The sequence below is a fragment of the Peromyscus maniculatus genome, chromosome 2, assembly GCF_049852395.1.
Source record: "Peromyscus maniculatus bairdii isolate BWxNUB_F1_BW_parent chromosome 2, HU_Pman_BW_mat_3.1, whole genome shotgun sequence".
Classification (NCBI taxonomy): Eukaryota; Metazoa; Chordata; class Mammalia; order Rodentia; family Cricetidae; genus Peromyscus; species Peromyscus maniculatus.
In genome coordinates, this window is record NC_134853.1 from 27815151 (window position 1) to 27833929 (window position 18779).

An 18779-nucleotide genomic window follows, 5' to 3' on the forward strand; every position below is an offset into this window, starting at 1 on the left:
CACAAGGAAGCACACTCCTTTCAAGTTGCAGCCAGTCTATTCCTCTCAAGGAGAAAACAGGGGATCCAAATTTAGCAAGTAGCCCAGGGAATCCCATCCAACCTCATCTACTTGTCCCCGGGCAAGCTGCTTCATTTATCTGAACATCAGATTTCAGACAGCTCACTTGGTGAGAAGAACCATTTGCAGAGGTGTAGAGAAAACGAGAAGGCCTGTGCAGAGCCCACCCTGACACACAGAGGCTTTCAATCGCAGGCCGCTCTTTGCCTCTGTCAGAGATGGAGTGTGTTTAGAAACAGTAGTTTGCACGTTCCCTCTGAGATTAAGAAGGTTTCTTGATTCCTTTGATTGCAACTCTATAGGTGAAAAACATAATTAAGCTAGACATTCTCGGAAAGCACATTTACATTAATATTAATTAATGCAAACAGCTGTTTGAGAAAGCCAGCCAGATCAAACTGTTACTTGGTCAGGTGTGACATCTATTGTTCTCAAGTTATGAGTCATTTAAGTTAATGGCTTACTCCTCGAGCTACAGTTAAATACCAAAGAACTGCAACCGCACAAAGAAACTGCTTCCTGAAATACTACATCCTTCCTTCACTCAAGAATTTCAATTCAGTGAAACAAGAGAGAATGTCCCACTCTTAGCGCAAGAGCAACAGGGCCAAAGCGGTTAAGTCTCCTAACTGAGCAAGAAAGGAGACAAGCAAGCTTTGTAATGAGGATTTCATTCACCCTACAAGTTTTTGACTCCTGATGCAGATATGAGCCTCTCAGCTCCGGGTCTTTTCCAGGATCCCACACCCAGGATCCACTTTATTTCAACAACAAGAGCCCAAGGCTCTAAACACACTGAACAGTAGGAAGGACGGAACCACAGTTATCTCTGGTACCTGACTTATTTTCTGAGCCATGTGGGAGTATCCCCTCCCTTTTGGGGCTGTCATGTTATAGTTTTGCCAGCCTTTCAACCCAGCACTTGGGAGAGAGAGGTAGGTGGATCTCTGGGAGTTTGGGGCCAGCCTGGGCTAAATAATGAGATCTTGCCCCCAAACAGTCTCACAATGAACCACATCTAGCTCCTACTTTAAAGTTACAGGCACACTGTTGCACAGGCTGAGTGTTCCATGTCATGGAAATTTCTCCCACAGAGCTCTGCAATCCTCAAGCAGGAGGGAAGACCACAAGTAAGAATGATTTAGGGCTGGGGGAGGGGTGGAAACAAAACAGACAGCCTGGCTGTGACATGTTAACATGATTCCAGTCAAACAGCGTTGGGAAGCAGCATGGAAGAATGGGGACCTGTGGCAATCTTTGACTTGACAGGCCCCTTCGCCTGTGGGAGCCTCAGTTTCAGCCGCTCTAAACCAAATGTTTGCAGGACAAACCTCCTAGCTCTAAAGATGACCCAGAAGGCTGTTCAGATGTCAGAATTACCACATCATCTCTGTAAACGTCAGTTATCAGCATAGAGATGATAAGTAAGTAGACATTTCTAGACTACATAATACCCACTAAGTAAATGCTATTTAGGAAATGTAAATGAACAATTGGGTCTTTTTGTGGGTTATTTGTTATTTGCTTTGTTTTGTTTTTGAAAGAGGCTCTTATGTAGCCAGGCTGCCCTGAAAGTCTCCAAGCAACAGAGAATAACCTTAGGTAGCCTCTACCTCAATTCTGTATCTACGAAACCTGCAGAAATTATAAATAATCTCTCTCTCTCTCTCTCTCTCTCTCTCTCTCTCTCTCTCTCTCTCTGTCTCTCAGAATAAAAAGAAGATCAAACATATTTTTTTAGTAGACTGTATACAGGGAAATAAACCATAAACACTTTCAGGTTATTTAAAATATATAGAATTGAAAGGCCAAGTACTGAGAAAAATTAATGAAAAAGAATTTAAAAGAGAAAGACATAAAGTGAGAGGGTTTGAATGGAAGTTGAAACTTCTGAATTTCTGTTCCAAAGAAGTAATATCTGTATAATCTACATTTATAATTGGGTATTTAAGGCTCATATAGTTTTCTTTTAATAGCTGTCATGAGGCTTATTTGAAACGCAAGAGTCAGCCTAATAGGATGGCAAACCGACTTGCAAGGTAAAACAGCATTGGTAGATGAGTGCAATGTTTGTCTTCGTGCATAATAGGATTTACATACATCTATTAAAGCATGCAGATATAACCAGGTGCATTACCCACATGTTCAGTTACAAGGGACACTAACAGTTGTCTGTCCGCGGCAATTTCACTTCTGGTTTTGTTTTGAGTTTGGTTTTTTTTTTTTCTTTTTTACACAAATCATCGCTTGCAAGCATTGATGTTAAAAACAGAAAAACAGTCTAGTACACAGTGGCTATAAATGCCAAATCAATTTTCAGCAGATAATAAAGTCCATGTTTTACAATCAGCAATGCACTGTTTTACTACCCAAAAATGTAAGCTAATAATATATAGCTCTCCTAAATGGAAAATGCAGATATGCTGTTAAAAAATAGGCCGACTGTGAGAGGATGGATCATTTCTGCAGGGACCTTCTCAAAGCTATGTGTAAGTGTTTTGAAAATATCACATGATGTGGCCATGTGTTAAAAATTACAGCCAGTTAAGTTCTCTGCTAGGAAAAATATGTGGGCAATTTATGAAATGCACTCCAGGATGGAGATGTCTTAAGTAAAACCAGATTTTCAAAACAAACCTTTTTCCCCCCTTTTGGAAACTTGAACTTAAAAAAAAAGTTCCCCGCACATCTGGAGAGCAGGACCATTGAGAAAGGGTGGTCTGACCTAATGCTAGCCATCTTCTGAAAGAACAGCACTATTTCTGGGCTCCAGGGACTGTGCTAACTCACTGTCCTTTTAAGGAAACAGTCCTGAACGCATTCTGTAGGTCAACGCATGTTATTTGATAATAGTACACAAAGACTGACAAAAATTTAAATGCTTCAGAAAACTTGGGGTTGCTTTCTCTTGAAACAATATAACACCAAGGTCTCCCAGACTTCTATAAGAACACATTTCCTTCTTTTATACACAAGGATCAGCTTGTCAAAAAAAAAAAAAAAAGAAAGAAAGAAAAGAAAAAAGAAAAGTGACAGGCAGTGAAGTCATATTTCCTTCTAAGTGAGTTAAGTAACTTTAAAACAGTTTCTTTCTCCAAAGCATACACAACCTCCTTTGACTTTTCATAACTCATTTTGTAAGAGTATGTTATCAACAACTAACAAAAGGAGGGGGTGTTCTTTTCCCAAAACAGTTCGACGAGAGCCTAAATGAAAACTTGTTCTTCACCTGCCCACTCCCAGGATGTTGTGTGCCTGAACAAGCTCGGAGTCTGCACATCTGTTTCTAGTGATTCTAAGCCTTATAAGAGACGTCTTAGATCTGAAGACTATTACATCAAGTCTGAGACAAGGAATCACTTCTGACACTCGAATTACTAATAAATAAATTAGAAAGTTGATATTGAAATGTGTAGGCAATAAAAAAGATAGTGATACCAGGTTATACAAACATATCTTTCCTTTTCAACTTCTACACAGAATGTTCTACTAAAAATGCAAAGCTACTCCCAAGATGGCTTAAAATGTTTCCATTAATATAAATATACAAGAATGAACTAAAATATGTTAAAAAACATATTAAGAGGTAGTCCATCTGATACTAGATTTAAAAAATAATAATACAGATGGGTGTCAAAAATAGACAAGCATCATATCTGCTCAAGTATGGTCATCCTGGAACATGCTCACAGTCACAGCTGTTGATAGACTCTGCATCTGAGTACAAGGCTTTCTAACACAGAGGGAAGGAGGGAGGGAGAGAGAGAGGAGAAAGGGAGGGAGGGAAGAGAGAGAGAACCCATACTTCAGAACACCAATACAGAACCAGTCAGATATTAACGACTTAACACTAAAGCCAACTTGCAATGGCAAAGCCTTAAGTACAGTTCAATGCTTTGAAGATTACTTTAACAGTCACGTAAGGCATAAGGAGAAGAGGCCCTAACTAGTCCCCATCCCCTAGTATCATACACAAGAGGCTTTGGTTCTATTTTACCAAAATACCACAGACTCTGGAGGATGCTGCTATATCATGTAAGACTCATCTATTAAGAGCATAAAAACAAAGAACAATTGAATTGTAAAATTTACGTGAAACTGTGCTCCAATGGTCTGGTAAAATAAAAAAAATAAGTAAAACATAGGCACGTTCATACCAATTCCAAGGGTACATTTCCTCTTCAGTTACAGGGAGCATACAAATCAAAATGAGAACTTAAAGAGTTAAAATGACCTTTCTAAGACCCCGGCTATTATCTTTTTGGTAAATTGAGTTTCCCCATATTTCAGCTTCTATGCATTCCTAGTCCCTCCAACAACAGAGAAAGTGCAGTCCTGGACAAATGCATCCTTTCTGCACACATATCAATAATGATGAGAACGGACTCCGAGACGTATCCTAAAGGGAAAACATTTCTCAAACAACTGGCGATACCCACACACAACTGTGGCTGCAGAAAACTGGCAGATAATGTTTCAAAACACCATCTGGGAGGTGTGCAGACTCTGACCAAGCACAGCCTCTTCTGCCTGCCCTACCCAAATAATCTGAACACATCAGCCAGCTGGAAGAGCTCTGTGCGCCCTGCCTTTATCCGCTCTGCATTCGGTACAGGACAATTTAGAGGGTAGAGACAGCCCTTCTCCGCGCCAGGCTTCACAAGCAAAGCCTTCCCTGGCAGCAACCGCAGAAGCACTCCAGTCTCCAAAGATAATATTTTTTGGAGAAATTGTCATACACTAAATTTCCAGGGACACAAGAATGCCACTAATCCTGCATACCTCTTCTAAATGACCAGATTTCAATGATTCATATAACATCTAAGGACTACGATTTAGGGCAAGAAATGCCTTCTAGTGCCAAAGATCCCTTCATTTTTTTTTTTTTTTTTGACGTAAACAGCTCTTCAAAGACCTTCTCCCAGAATTCTACCATAATCTAAAAACTCTCTCCACAAACAAATACCCAACATAGGAAGTGCAGATGACAGTCCTGAAACCCAGAACAGAGACAACACTTCTCAGTGAAGCTAATCCCCTGTGTAAACTGCTCAGGCAAAAACATCCACCGCTGTCCCTCCCCTCAGCTTCAAAGGCACACCTCTCCATATCCTGAACCTCTACATCCAGCTTTTGATAGCTTTCATTATGTCGCCTCCCAATCACACCTCCATCACCCCACAGCCTCTCCCTGCCCTCATCCTATACAGTGGTGGCAGGGCAGTCGATATTTTCCATGCATTATAGAAAGTAAAGCTTCCTTCCTTGCAAGAAAAGAGGGCTCACTCACCAGGCATCCTGGAATCCAGCGTGTAACACACTGAAAGCAACTCTGTGTTAAGAGGGAGCGCGATGCGGGCTCATGCCTCCTGTTCTGGAATGTGCGGGGCGGTGGAGAGGAGGGCCATCAGAGGGGCTGGGGCGGCATGGCCCGAGGCAGGGAGCTGGGCGCGTGCGCCTGCCAGCCAGAGACAGATGGAGAGCTGACACTCCGGATTGCACTTGGAGCAGAAATGTGGAGGATGACAGGAGCACATGTGGCCTTGAACCCAGCCCTGTCTCTTCAGGCAGAACAATGACAGGGACGTGTGTGCAAAGTATCACAACTCCTGCCTCCCCTTCTCCACTCTTCCTCCCGCCCCGGTTCCAGAGCACCAAAAAGCAGAAAGTGAAATGCAGAAAGATAAGCTAAATGCTGAATAATTCATTCACCACCCCCCACTTCCCAGCTCAAAGTTAACCCGTATCTTGCCAAAAGATGGCAATGTTGACCTGGCCCCTACAACTCACACTGCAAGCTTCCTTCCTCTTCTTCTAATTTTAACAGGCATTACTGGTTTCAAACAAACAAGGGCACAGACCACAAAGCTCTTTCATTGATCTGGAAAGCCCGAACAACCTAAAAACATCTTGTAAGACTGTGTGCTGTGCCAGCTCACCGTCCGGCACAAAGTATCAAGAGTATTCTTTCATCAGCTTCTTCGTAGCATGTGTAAAACAGAACACTCTTTTAGAAACAGAATCCAACCATTTTTAGTTTACTGGAGTGCTTCGGATCTCCTGGGATCCCATGTTGAGATGCTCCAAACATTTTCAGCTCACTCTCCTCAACTTTTCATAGGGATCCACAGGAGACAAAAACAAAATCTGCATAGAAAAGCCCTTTCAAAAGCTGAACAATCATGCCCTCCTGATTTCCGATTTTTTATTTTTATTTTTCTGCACACCCTTAAATGTTTATCCTGACCATGAATAACACATATCTAGCCTGGTTCAATGGACTCTTCTCTATTAAGCTTTAATGGACACCATGATATATAAAACTAGGAGCCTTTGTTACAGGGCTTTATCTAAAGCTGGCTATTTTCTTCTCAGCAGTCTCTTTAGTCCTTTGTAAAACATCCTTGCCTCGTAGGAGAAACACAAGCCTGCCTGCCTTGCATGCCTATTTCTAAACACACAAAAATGCGGAAGAAAAATATCATTCTCCTCTAAACTCTTCTTTACAATTTAACACTCGAAACTCTTCCCTGCCTGTGTTGTTTGATTGTTTGTTTTAACAACGGGGCTCGTGTGGTGGTCGATCCCTCAGGCTCTACCTTCCCCATGCACATCCAATCCACTAGACACACAGAATTCTACTAAACAATTCTGCTCAGGACTGACCAACCAGCCAGCTCAGTGACCATGAAGACAGGATCGGCCCCTTTAACTCCTGCTATTCCGGCAGTGATCAACACATCCTTCGTTTATTTGACATTCTCTAAAGCTTTTGTCAAGTTGATTTTACCCCCTCTTTGCTGCCTTCAAGAAATTCTAAAAGACCCCATCTGCAAACAGGCAGTGATTCTACCCTTTGCCCAAGAGTATTCCAAAACACAAGCACACAATACACACTGCACAAACAAAAATATATCATCTTTGAGAAACAGCATCGATCAATAAGAATTTCTACAGCTCCTGAACACTGTACCCTAGAAGGGCTGCTTCAGCCAGTGAACCCCTCAAAAACCCATCACTGTCAGAGCCAACTTGTAAAAAGACTACAATTCATAATGATTACTCTGTTCTGTCACTAATAGTATACTACACTCTATTTATGAGGCCAATCTTTTTGTTCATCTTAGTTAGATGTCACTTGTAATGAGGTTCTGTGTAATGGATTTCAGTTCAGTTAAGCACCAAGCTCAAGCATTCTTGTGACAGAAAGTGTTATAGCATGCATGAGTGTGATCATCAATTAAGTGCTGGCATTAGGGCCTTTATGGAATCCAGAATCCTGAATCTGAAGATTTTCAGTTTTTAAAAGAGTATTTTTTAAAAGCCACTCAATGCTACACACCACTTTTTTTTTTTTTTTAATACTATACCTATGTTAGAAAGAAAACATTTTCACAGTGGGACACCCAACCTTTCATCAACATGCACAGTGAATCACTTCTAAAATAAAAAATCATATGACAAACTACAATATACTTCAAGAAAACTGGATGATATCTGGTTTTAAAACTGGGTCTTAATATCGGTACACTCCAAGTCCCTAAACCACAGCTCAGAAAATTGAACTTCCATATGCTGTGTGATTATGTATCTTTTCTATGTGTAAAAAGGCTTTTTAAGCTGTTATCTGACTACAGTAATTGCCACTTTAAATTGATCCACGTCAACAAAACCTGGATCCCTGGAGATTCTCACCTAGAAGTCTGATTGCAAAAAGGGTCTGGCTGAACGTGCATGTGAGACGAGTTCAGCGTTTTCTCAGGGAGCCTGTCCCCTCCTTAACCCAGAGACAGGCAAAGCTGCAGCTCCATTTGGCATCTCTCCCTGAACTGAGAAACCTGGACATGTATAGATACAGTTACTTAGACAGAAATAACTTCCCCTTTAATAAAAAGAGTACGAGGAGCCAAGATCTCTAACATCCAAATTGTGTAACAAAAATAGACAATCAATAGCATGATGAATGCATTTACATAGGTGAATGGTGAACAGCAAAAAGAAGAATCAGAGTATGTGTTGGGAAAGTTTTCTCCAGTGCAAAAACGCTGTCCTGCATCACCATCCACATATAGTTTATAAAATTAAAATATATTCAAAACAACGAAGAATACATTAATGATCAATTAAGCACTTTCTCAGAAAAGTCGTGGCCATTAATACATAACTTTCAATTTAGTAGAAAGACTTCTTTAAAAGCAGTTTTAAAATGAGAGTTGTCTAAATCATCACTTTCAAAATTAGCAAATTTAGTCAGTAATGAAATGCTGGACACATTAAAGAAAAAAATATGTGAGTAGGTTTGTGACGGTGACTTCGTATACTCCTCGTCTGGACGTCACAGTGCTGTGCCACTTCCAGAGCAGAGCAGCATGATAGTACCCTTTCCCTTTGTTCAGATCCGACTCAGCCACAGACAACAGCGGTCCAGTGGCATCATCTGCAGCACAGGAGAGACCTCCACCCTGGTGAAGAGAGAATTGGAGCAGGAGCTTTTCCAGGGCCGCCTCAGCTTCCCTCCCTGCCTCTTGCAGACTGTTGTGATACACTGTGCCTGCACACAGTGGGTATTAAGTGAGTTAATTCAAAGGATCTGGAACCTCATTGATCCTAATTGAAAGCAATACACCCAACCAAATACTTTCCTACCCCATCTGCTCTGGCCTGCCACCAGCTATTCAATACAAGAGAATTAATAGTTTCAGATATTCTAACCGGGCCAATAAAGGCACTCATTTAAGCAGGGCTGCATTAACAACGCGAAAAAACAAGGGCAAAATGGGTTCAAATGGAGCATTTTACTTCTAGTTGGCTTTAACAAAGCTGAATAAGGTTTATTCTGACTTTTTATGTGCAAGACTTGATAAACTGAATGAGAAGGCACTCAATGATCAGCCAACGAGCATTGATGAATGGTCATTAAGACCCCCCTGCTCTCAGGGAGACCCTTCCACAAAGTGGCACACCAGCTTGAAAGGGCGGATTCACAAATGTCCAGATTTCTCCGCTTGCTTGTTCCACTTTCTATTTCAGACCACTGGCCACCAAATGAGGCTGACATATTGGAAAATAATGTTTTATGGGCGAGTGGTAAAAAATAAAATGGAGGCATTAGCTCTGCTTTCAAATTCAAATCTTCTAGTTTTGTCAGACCCCAAAGGTTTTGATTTTCCACCCAGCTGGAAGCTATTAGTGTTTTCTAAAGGCATCCCACTGACAGGGCAAACCTACCTAATGTGTGAGCTGTTGGGTGGAGGGAGATGGACCTCTCTGGATGATTTCCTAACTTCTCATCACTTTGACAGTCGATTAAAGAGATACAACACCCAGTAAAAATGTACATTAATTTGTTTCTGCCACTGAAAGACATTTGAAACTGTATTAAATAAAGGCCATAATAGATTGTCTCCTGACAAAGATAAATCCAATTATACTTTGTCTGCAAGAAAAACAAATGGCGTATGTTTTAGGCTATAACGCAAGATACAGCCAACCACCAAGAAATGAGTGGGATAGAAAATAAGTCATAAAGTTCACTGAGTGTTCCATCACAGTGAGAGGTGAGCTGTCATCTTTTCTATAACTGCCTGCCGTAAAGAGAGAGACACAGTCAGACAGTTTCTAGTATCTTCCTTGAGGGGAGTGATTGGCAAGCATGTGCACTTCCTCAACTGTCAGCTGGCATCCAGAAAGGGAACCACAAGAACTTTGCTTAATTGACAAAAGAGCAGTGTTGTGACTGCCGCCTTAAGAATCTGAAGGGTGTGTAAACATCGTGGGGTCAAAGGTTCTTTAGGGCTGTCCTAGAGGGCCTAAGTGCTAAGCAGTAAGACGCAAAGGACTAAAAGGAAACATGCTGGAGAGAGGAAGCTTGTCTTAATAGGTGATTATACAGACATTACAGAGGCAGAAAGGGCTGTTTTGCTTGGATCAATTGCAACTAGATAGACAAGGCCCGCTCCGTCCTGGGGAGAACATGCCATGTGGTCCTTTGCGAACTCCTATGCTACCAGGCCAGTGGGAGGCAGGGAACCAGATGGTAACAACACAACCTCTCCACTTCACCTTCGTCTTAGCACTCAACTCAGTTTGACTTTTGTATCTCTATTAGCTTACGTAGGTTAACAATGGGCTCTAAAACTAATGTGACACTTCCAGCCTTAAACATAACGTCAGCCAGTAATGTCTTCCTAATAAGCCAGTCTCTGTGACATTTTCTCCCTCTTAACCATGTTTATAAAACAAAGTAACACTTACAGTCACTTTGACATGTTTTGTTTGTTTGCTTAGTTTTGTTTTGGGGGTCTTTGGGGGGTGGAGTTCGAGACAAGGTTTCTCTGTGTAGTAGTCCTGGCTGACCTGGGACTCACTCTGTAGCCCAGGCTGGCCTCAAACTCAGAGATCGGCCTGCCTCTGCCTCCTGAGTGCTGGGATCAAAGGTGCACTACCAACGCCTCCACCAACACTGGCATTTTGACAGTTTTTGAAGCAATATATTTGATTTTAGGGCTCTGGTCAACATGCATTATCCAGCTGGGCATGGTGATGCCAACCCTCAATAACAATACTTTGGAGACAGAGGCAGGTGGATCTCTGGATGTTTAAGACCAGCCTGGTCTGCATAGCAAGTTCCAGGACAGTCAGAGCAACATAGTAAGACCCTATCTCCAAAAAGAAAGAGAAAGAAAGATAACTGCAAATACACATACACACACACACACACACACACACACACACACACACACACTCTACATATGAAAGAAAATGCTTGATATCGTATACATAAATATGTAGATTTATGTGTATTTGTGCAAAATTAAGTCTTAAAGTTATTACTTGCTAGAAGCAAATAGAACCTGTTATTTGTAATTATTATTATTTATTTATAGTAGTGACAATGTCTTTATAGTATTACAATATATTACATACTTTGGTAATAGACAACTTTTGAATTTCAAATCTAATATTTAAGGAAACCTAAACTCTGGAAACTGCTTTAACATTCATATTGGTTGAACATTATTTTATGTAAATGAAACTTAAACCCACTAATGTTCTTAAAAGTAGATCCCTCCACAGGAAAAGTGGTTTAAATTCTTTTTACTTTTTAGATTTTAAATAAAAACACTTCGGTTTTAACCCATAGAGTAGATTACTAGCCTTATTGACTCTCTTTTCAAATAAAATCATTATGTCCCTATTCAAAAAAGATCTTTAAAAGATCTATTTGCATACAAATCTGCAGATAAGATACCATTTCCATTTCCATCACATTTCCTAACCACAAATCCACTGGGATAAAATGGAAGGTACCTAACTGCTCTGCCCCATCCCTGTCACGAGGCCTCTAGCACTCTGTGGACAACCTTTGTCTCAATGCCACCACCTTCCCATCTTGACTAATGGCTAGTTAGTTTTGTTAAAATGCAAGGGTGATGGCGTATGCTCCAGTGAACTTTCCCTCCCCTCCGCACCAGAGACAAAAACCCGCAGCTCTGCTGTGCGCAGGCAGCCATCTGGACAGCTTTCCCTCAAAGCCCAGCCCACACCACACTGCAGGCGAAATCAGAGGGCTCCAGAGCTCTGTGGGGCTATTCATGACATACCAATTTCACATTTTCTGCTTGTAGGCTTGCAACAATAAATGCTAATGAGGACTATGAATGACAATTTTAAAGACAATAAAAAGGTCTCCAAATCCCTTGCATATGGAGACACTGTTTTCAAAACTTCACCTTCTGTTGCAGCGCTGTAAGAATCTAAAGGATTTAAAAAAAAAAATAACCTAAGGAAAACAATAAGATGATCAAAGCACAACCGAATCCTTCAGATTTCCAGAGAAAGCAGTCTGTGTAGGGCTAGCAACAACAGGCTTCACCAACCCCATGAATTCATAAGGCACCTGATCTCGATTACCCTTGTATCTTAGACAGGACTCACAATGAAACACTGACACACCACCCTTTTGAGCCTGAGAAGTATTTATTCAAAAATAATTATAACCAGCATGATACCCATCATCATTCTTTGGCCTAATAGTAACTATTCCACATATTTTTAAATAAATAAAAAAATGCAAACTGGATCTCTTCTGGTGACATCTATCCTTAAAAGCAACTCAACAGTAGAGGCTTAGAGGAGTGCCACAAGTTCGAAGCCTGCCTGATCTACACAGCAAGTTCCTGGTCAGCTGTGGCTTTGGAGTATAAGGCTATATCCAAACACAACACACATATAGTGATTTAGAAATAACCATAATGCTGCCACGACTCTGTGCAGTGAGATTTTATGTGATGATTTTTTAAAATTTTCTAAAATGAGGATATTACACATAGAACCAAATATATTTCTATATAATATATATTGCTTTTAATGCAATAAAAGAACAGAACAAAAAGTATAAACACAGGAATATTTTAATCGTCAACAAAGAGATTCTTGCTATGGTCAGAGGAGCTGCCTAGGGGCTAATTCTTTTCATTAACACAGACTTAAAACACTTTCAACAAAATCCACCAGGTGGAGCAAAAACACAGCAATATGAAGAACCCAGATTTGTTTTTTCTCGTCATATTTTTCCCTAAGTACTTTTTATCTCGAGCAAACTCCCACTTCTATTTCTCTATATTGCAAATTCTCAAATCTATGCACACACATTAATTTGTTACATTTGTATATAGCGTCAGACTTACTGAAGCAAACAAAAAAGCTCTTAACTTTGAGTTTTATTACCAAATTCCACTCCAAAATGAGATTTATCTGCCCAAATAATTCTCAGCATAGCATATCTCCTATAGTATCAAGGTGAATTTTAAAATTAATGTTTTATAATGACCCCAGAGGCCTTCGTCACTCACACTCCTCCCCGCCATGAGAGCAGGCAGAATATAATCCATTGCTGTATGTTCCTAAATATAGGAAATACAGGAGAGTGCTTCCAATCTTCGAACCTCAGCTCAGTCCACTTAGAAACTTCAACTTTATAAAATTATGCTTAACTGTATGTCTCATTAACATTTTCAGAAAAGAACTGCTTTTTCTGTGAAAATGTCCCTTTTCCTTTCCCGTTGGTAGGCTGACACAAGGTCCAGGTCACTAACACAATTGTTCACCGGCTCTTGGCCAGCGTGATTCCGACCCATTCTCTTCTCTTCCCTATCACCATTTCTGTCTCTTTTACTCCAGGGGGACAGCGCAAACTCACCTGAAAACCACAACTCTGGCCATTTGTCTTTCAGTCAAGTCCTCCCCTGCTAAACCCAGTGCTGTTCCCAGGACTACTACCAACTTCATTCTAGAAAGCAGTGACTGAGGAAAAACTAGAAAAGCTGGGAGCTCGGGAGGCAGGGTGGGATGTAATGAAGAGTCTGTGGAGAATGAGTTAGGAATGTTGACGACAGTGGCTAAAAAGATATTTCTATGTCCCCCGCCCCCTGCCCCGAGCATACTGATGTTGAAAAGAGAAATACGCTGTAGGAAATGCAGCAGGCTGCTACATAAATAAACAGGAACAAGCCTGCCCATAGGGAACTCAGGCAGTTACTTAATGCCTGTTGGGTAACAGACCACCTGGCCAGGTCTGTCGCCAGGTACACCAGGCTAATCCGGCTATTTAATGATTATACACTTTCTCCTGGTTCAGCATACAAATACTCAAACACAGGCATTATACCCACAAATATAACAGGAATTAAAAGTTTCAAAAACAGTTCCCGTCAAATACTCTCCTACAAAACCCAATCGCTCTTTGGATTTGGAGGGAAGGGGTGCACAGAACCTATTGGCAAGAGCTGAGCTGTGTGTCTGCAGTGTTCAAAAGAAGAAAGTGCTCTTTTTACATGCCCACAACTCTTATTTATACTTATGTAGGCAAATGTGTGCCTCTAAAGGGTAAACATCCTTCAGACTGTATCACAGAATCCTAGTGAAGTCGTTGGAAAAACCAAATGACTGCACATGGAGTCACACTTTCCTCTGAGTTTGAAGGAAAAAGTACACCCACCCTTGCTCCCCACCCACAGGGAGGACACTTCATCAGTCCACACTATAGATAAAGGAGCTGCCAGACTTCCTCTGGGGAAGGTACCATCTTGTTATATCCGGGAGATCTCTCAAAGGGCTTCATCTCCAAGCACTTAGAATATTTTCTCTGTGCGAGTCCCCCAAAGTTAGACATATTGCTAACCAATATTATTTCTCACCCCCTCCAGCTACATCAAAGGGTGTGTGTGCCCCTTCCCACTATAAATGTCAACACTATATTCCAATTCCAAGAAAAAAGAGAAAGACCCAATGTCAAAAATTCTATTACCTTTTGTTTAAAAACAGGATATTCTATTTTCATATATGATTAAATATGTCATCTGAGAACTGTTAGATCCACACTAAATTATTTGAGTCTGACCACACAATGGCATCACACGGGATGCTATCACACAGATTTGAAAAATAAGATCTCACTCTTCTGTTGGTTAACATGGTGGAGTGAAAGCGTTTGTGCCACAGCAAGGCCAGAAGTAGGAAACGGAAGAGCCCCATCTTCAAATCCTTCACAGAAAGGAAAGCCAAGCCTATCTGTCAGTATAGACCAGAAGGAATGAGCAGGGGACTCAGCACTGGCAGGAATCTCAGATTCACAGCCAAACCCTCTTACACACAATGCCTCCTGGAAGAAAGGAACCCAGGCGTGAACCAGCCTGACGCTGGCGGACAGACAGGGCTGGCCTTGCAGGATGTCAGAGCGCCAGGAGGCTGCAAGAGATACTGGGGTTTCACACACTCCCAGGCTGACTGTTTTGCTCTTCAGGTAATTAAACAAGGAAGCTGGGCTGCTGGGTAAGAGCCTGACCCTGAAGCCTTGGCTCCATGGTTCTGCATATCAACTTCCGCAAGAACTGCCCGAAGCATCAATAGAACAGTCTCCTTCCACTCGCCAGCATTTCCTTTCTCCACCTCTTCCAAAATCTGACCCAGAAACAATCCCTGCTGCCTACAAAAACATCCAGGCACGGATCTGGACTTATCGGTAAGAATGGTCTCTGTGCCACTCCCAGACATTACCCTGCACATTTGAAAAAGCAATTACCCAAATCACAGAACTCTAGAAGAGATTCACAGCTAATAAACTCAGCTCATACAGCCTTGTCTTCATCAAAAGGGTTTAAAGAAAAAGCATTACTACACTGTTTTAATGTGTGCTGAATTAAAAGGTAAATCTTCAGATTCAGTAAATGTTCCCCAAAATGGTTTCTGATAACCTAGTTCACAGCTTAAATATTTCTGGTAATAGTACCTTATACAATTGTTTCAGGTTTTGATAATTGTCATTAATACCAGGAATTAACACCTATAATCTGTTTGATTTCACTAAGAATCTTATTTAAGCAAAATTCTTAAGTATGTTTTATGTATACTACAACACTGAGGGTCATGAAGGTGAAAAAAATCTCTCCTAAAAGATAAGAAAGTCACACTTTATGTTTGTTCGCGTATGAAGCAATGATTGGGCATCATATACACAATATAGTCTCCCTTCATTTCAAAATCCAGAGCAAAATATTGGCTGCAAGAGACAGAGACCAAAAGAGGGAAGAACACAAAAAGCATGCCTGCTTGTCTGTGTGCAACACAAAGAACATTAAATGAAAACAACTGGCACGCTGCCAAATTCCTATAGAGGCAAAGAGATTCAAATAAATTGATTTCACGCATCACACTGACCTGGGATCAGTGTGCAATGCTACAATACGCTCAAAGCTCCACGTGGGGCAGAGCCATTAATGCTATCATACCTTCAAACATGACAGAAGAAAAAAAAAAAACCAACCTGAAATAAAATAAATACAGGCTCTGCTTAAAAAAGCAATTTTACTTAAGAATGAACTTTCCTGTTTTGCTACTAATGCTCAAAGGTGTGTAAGGCATTGTTGATAAGGCATTCTCTTTGCTAATATTAATACGGCTCTAGAATCTAGCAATACATAAAAATTGGTACTACCTCAATATCTCATTCCAAATGCAGGAATATTAAACACACAGCACTCTGCATGCATTTCCTGTCACTCTTCCCTTTCATGATCCTGGAAGCCAAGAGATTTTTATTTTTAGTATACCAAATACGGTAATAGACCCATGTCAGAAGTGTCCTTAAGAGTTTGTAAGAGCAAGTTTCTCAGGCAAGATACCACTCCCAGTGGCTCCAAAGCCATGTAACCCTCACAAGGACATTTACTAGGAAAGAACAGCTCCCCCTACATTCTAGAGAAGCCTGCACTGGGTCTGTTCATGCTAGGGATGCTGCAGGACTCCAGAGCCGGGCCTAGCGGTGTGGTTCAGTGGTCCACTGTGAGTTTATCATGCCCATGGCCCTGAAGTTCACTCCAAGCACCAAAAGAAACCATAAAACAAAACAGAGAAACCACCAGAAGTGAAACACAGCAGCATTTTAGTGTCACCAGCTTCCACTCGAGCTGGCAGTGTGCCCCTGGGCCCTGTTTCCCGGCCTCAAAGTCCCCACACAAGCCAGACTCTGGTGCCTCCTCAGGCTGTTCTCACTCACAGCGCCAGCTTTTCAGCTGGTAATTCTTTGCTTTGTCTGCTTCCAAATTACAACTCCAGGAACCCAATGGATTCCAGGTGCTTGCAAATGCAAAGTGTGTGCGGGTTTTTGTTCTTCTTGGCTTCTTGGGTGAACTCAATTCTCAAGCTCGTATTTCTATACAGCTATTGCTATCACGAAGTGGAAGAAATAACTAGGAGTGCGTTTTAACACAACATGAAAAACAAAGGAAACCTGAAAGTTTTAAAGCATGTCATCATGTCTATTAATACCCATGACTTTTAAGGTTCACACACACAGAGCCAAAGAAAGCTACAAGGGGAGGAAATTCTACATGGGAATCTGGGCCGTATGATGCTGGGGGCTCAGGATTTGCATATTACAACAAGCAGACGTACTAAGGTGTGTGCAGGAGCAGGCCCTATACTGTTGTTCCTCTCAACAGGCTTTTCCACCCTGAAGCAATTCAGTGTGGTCATGTCACAGATGTATTCCATGTGACCGGAAGAGAATGCCATTGATTGCTGTGGGATGGGGTGAATAGAGATGATAATTTTACATATCTACAGTATGTACTCAAGTTTTAAAATCCAATATCTTTTCCAACATTTAAGTACCACTTTAGATATTTTTGTCATATACTTTGAACCCCTATTGAGATAACAAGGCAAAACGCTGAGTTCTGTTCTGACTTTGTTCAGATGCTAAAACACAGAAAACCATTCTAAATCAGGGACGGGTGTCCTCAATACTTTGTTTCCTGTGAGTTACAGTATGGACACCTTTCTTTTTCTCTGTGCAAGATTGTGGAAGTCTAGTCAACCAAGATTAGAATTGTCAAAATTAATGTTTAATAACGGGAGTCCATAGTTATGAGAGAAGGTGGAAGCAAATGTGGGAAATCTCATCTAGCTAACACAATTGCCTTCCTTGACTTCTCCTTTGGCTTGGTGTCTCTCACTAGTCGCATAGAAAGACAAAACTAAATGAAGGAGGGACCAAAGGAAAAGAAATATAGACTCAGACACCAAGTTGCAGAACTCCACCCGGAAGGCTATACAATTCCACCAGGAATTATTTCATTTTCTGTGCTCTTAAATAGACACCCATTTACCGACATTTTCCTGAGAACTTCAAGCCAGTCAATGAGTCAATGTGTGGTACACACCTGTAATTCCACCACAAGGGGATCAAGTGTTCAAAGCCACTCTTGGCTAGGCTGTCTCAAATAAACCACAACAACAACCAAAAAAAAAAATAATAATAATAATAACAAGCCAGCAAGTGTTTTGAGGCATTAGGGACTGCATGGAGCTGAGACTGTGGGACAGGGGCCAGCAGGGATGTTTCCAAAGCAATGGCCAGAGAAGCTGAGTATTCTGCTCTTCCCTTTTGCACACAGTCAGGCAGTTACACGCGTGCCAACCAGCATCACACAACACTTGTGTGGACTTTCAGCTTCATCTTAGCACAGTTGTTTCTTATGAGTGGAGCCTCTGACCAAGTCCATTGCCAGCATAACCTGGAGCAGAGCTTGCTACAGGGTCATTAACACCCCGCCCGTGGCTCAGGGCAGATATTCAGAAGCCTCTAGCCAAGTGCCAATATACACATAGTCTATACTTGGTGTTTTCCTAAATTAGACATCACTTTTTAAAAATGTGTCTATAAGATATGAATTCTGCTCATGAAGTGATGATCACCTCAAAGTTTTTTTTTTTTTATCAAAATCCATCAGAAGAATTCATAATCTGAAAATGACTTGCTTGCCTGCTTAGTCAACCAGCTGAGAAAACACCATTCCCTCATTGCAATAAACACAAAATCATGGCATAGTTTTTACTCTTCTACTCCAAGTATTGCTCAGTTTCTAATAGATGTGTGATGAAACATGACAAGAAACTGAAAAAAATTGATAATTGATCATTTGATATCCTTAGACCCAAAACTATTAAGCAGAACTCCCTTGGGCATATTGATCCCCACCCAATCCCACACCCAGAGACTCCACACACAAGTGGTTAAAATGTACATATAACTCTATCAACAGGTGCTAGAATAAGATAGAGAAAAACTTCACAGTTATAACTCATTGGGAGAAAACAATAGAGTGATTTTTCTGACACATAAAGTAAACGGCAAAAATCAAAATACGTATCTGGTC

The 18779-nt window shown here is 41.1% G+C and overlaps 1 protein-coding gene across 6 annotated transcripts in view; it reads right to left on the reverse strand.

The window, feature by feature from the left end:
* Positions 1–18779, reverse strand: part of Runx1t1 (RUNX1 partner transcriptional co-repressor 1) — a 154664-nt gene that overhangs the window by 107772 nt on the left and 28113 nt on the right. The window contains exon 1 of one of the 6 annotated variants that reach the window (XM_006983282.4): positions 5351–18778. The exons of the other annotated variants lie outside the window; for them this stretch is intronic. Coding sequence (XP_006983344.1) covers positions 5351–5357 — 7 coding nt within the window. The 5' untranslated portion in view covers positions 5358–18778. Of the gene's footprint in view, positions 1–5350; position 18779 lie in introns of those variants that run through there. 6 annotated transcript variants of the gene reach the window in all.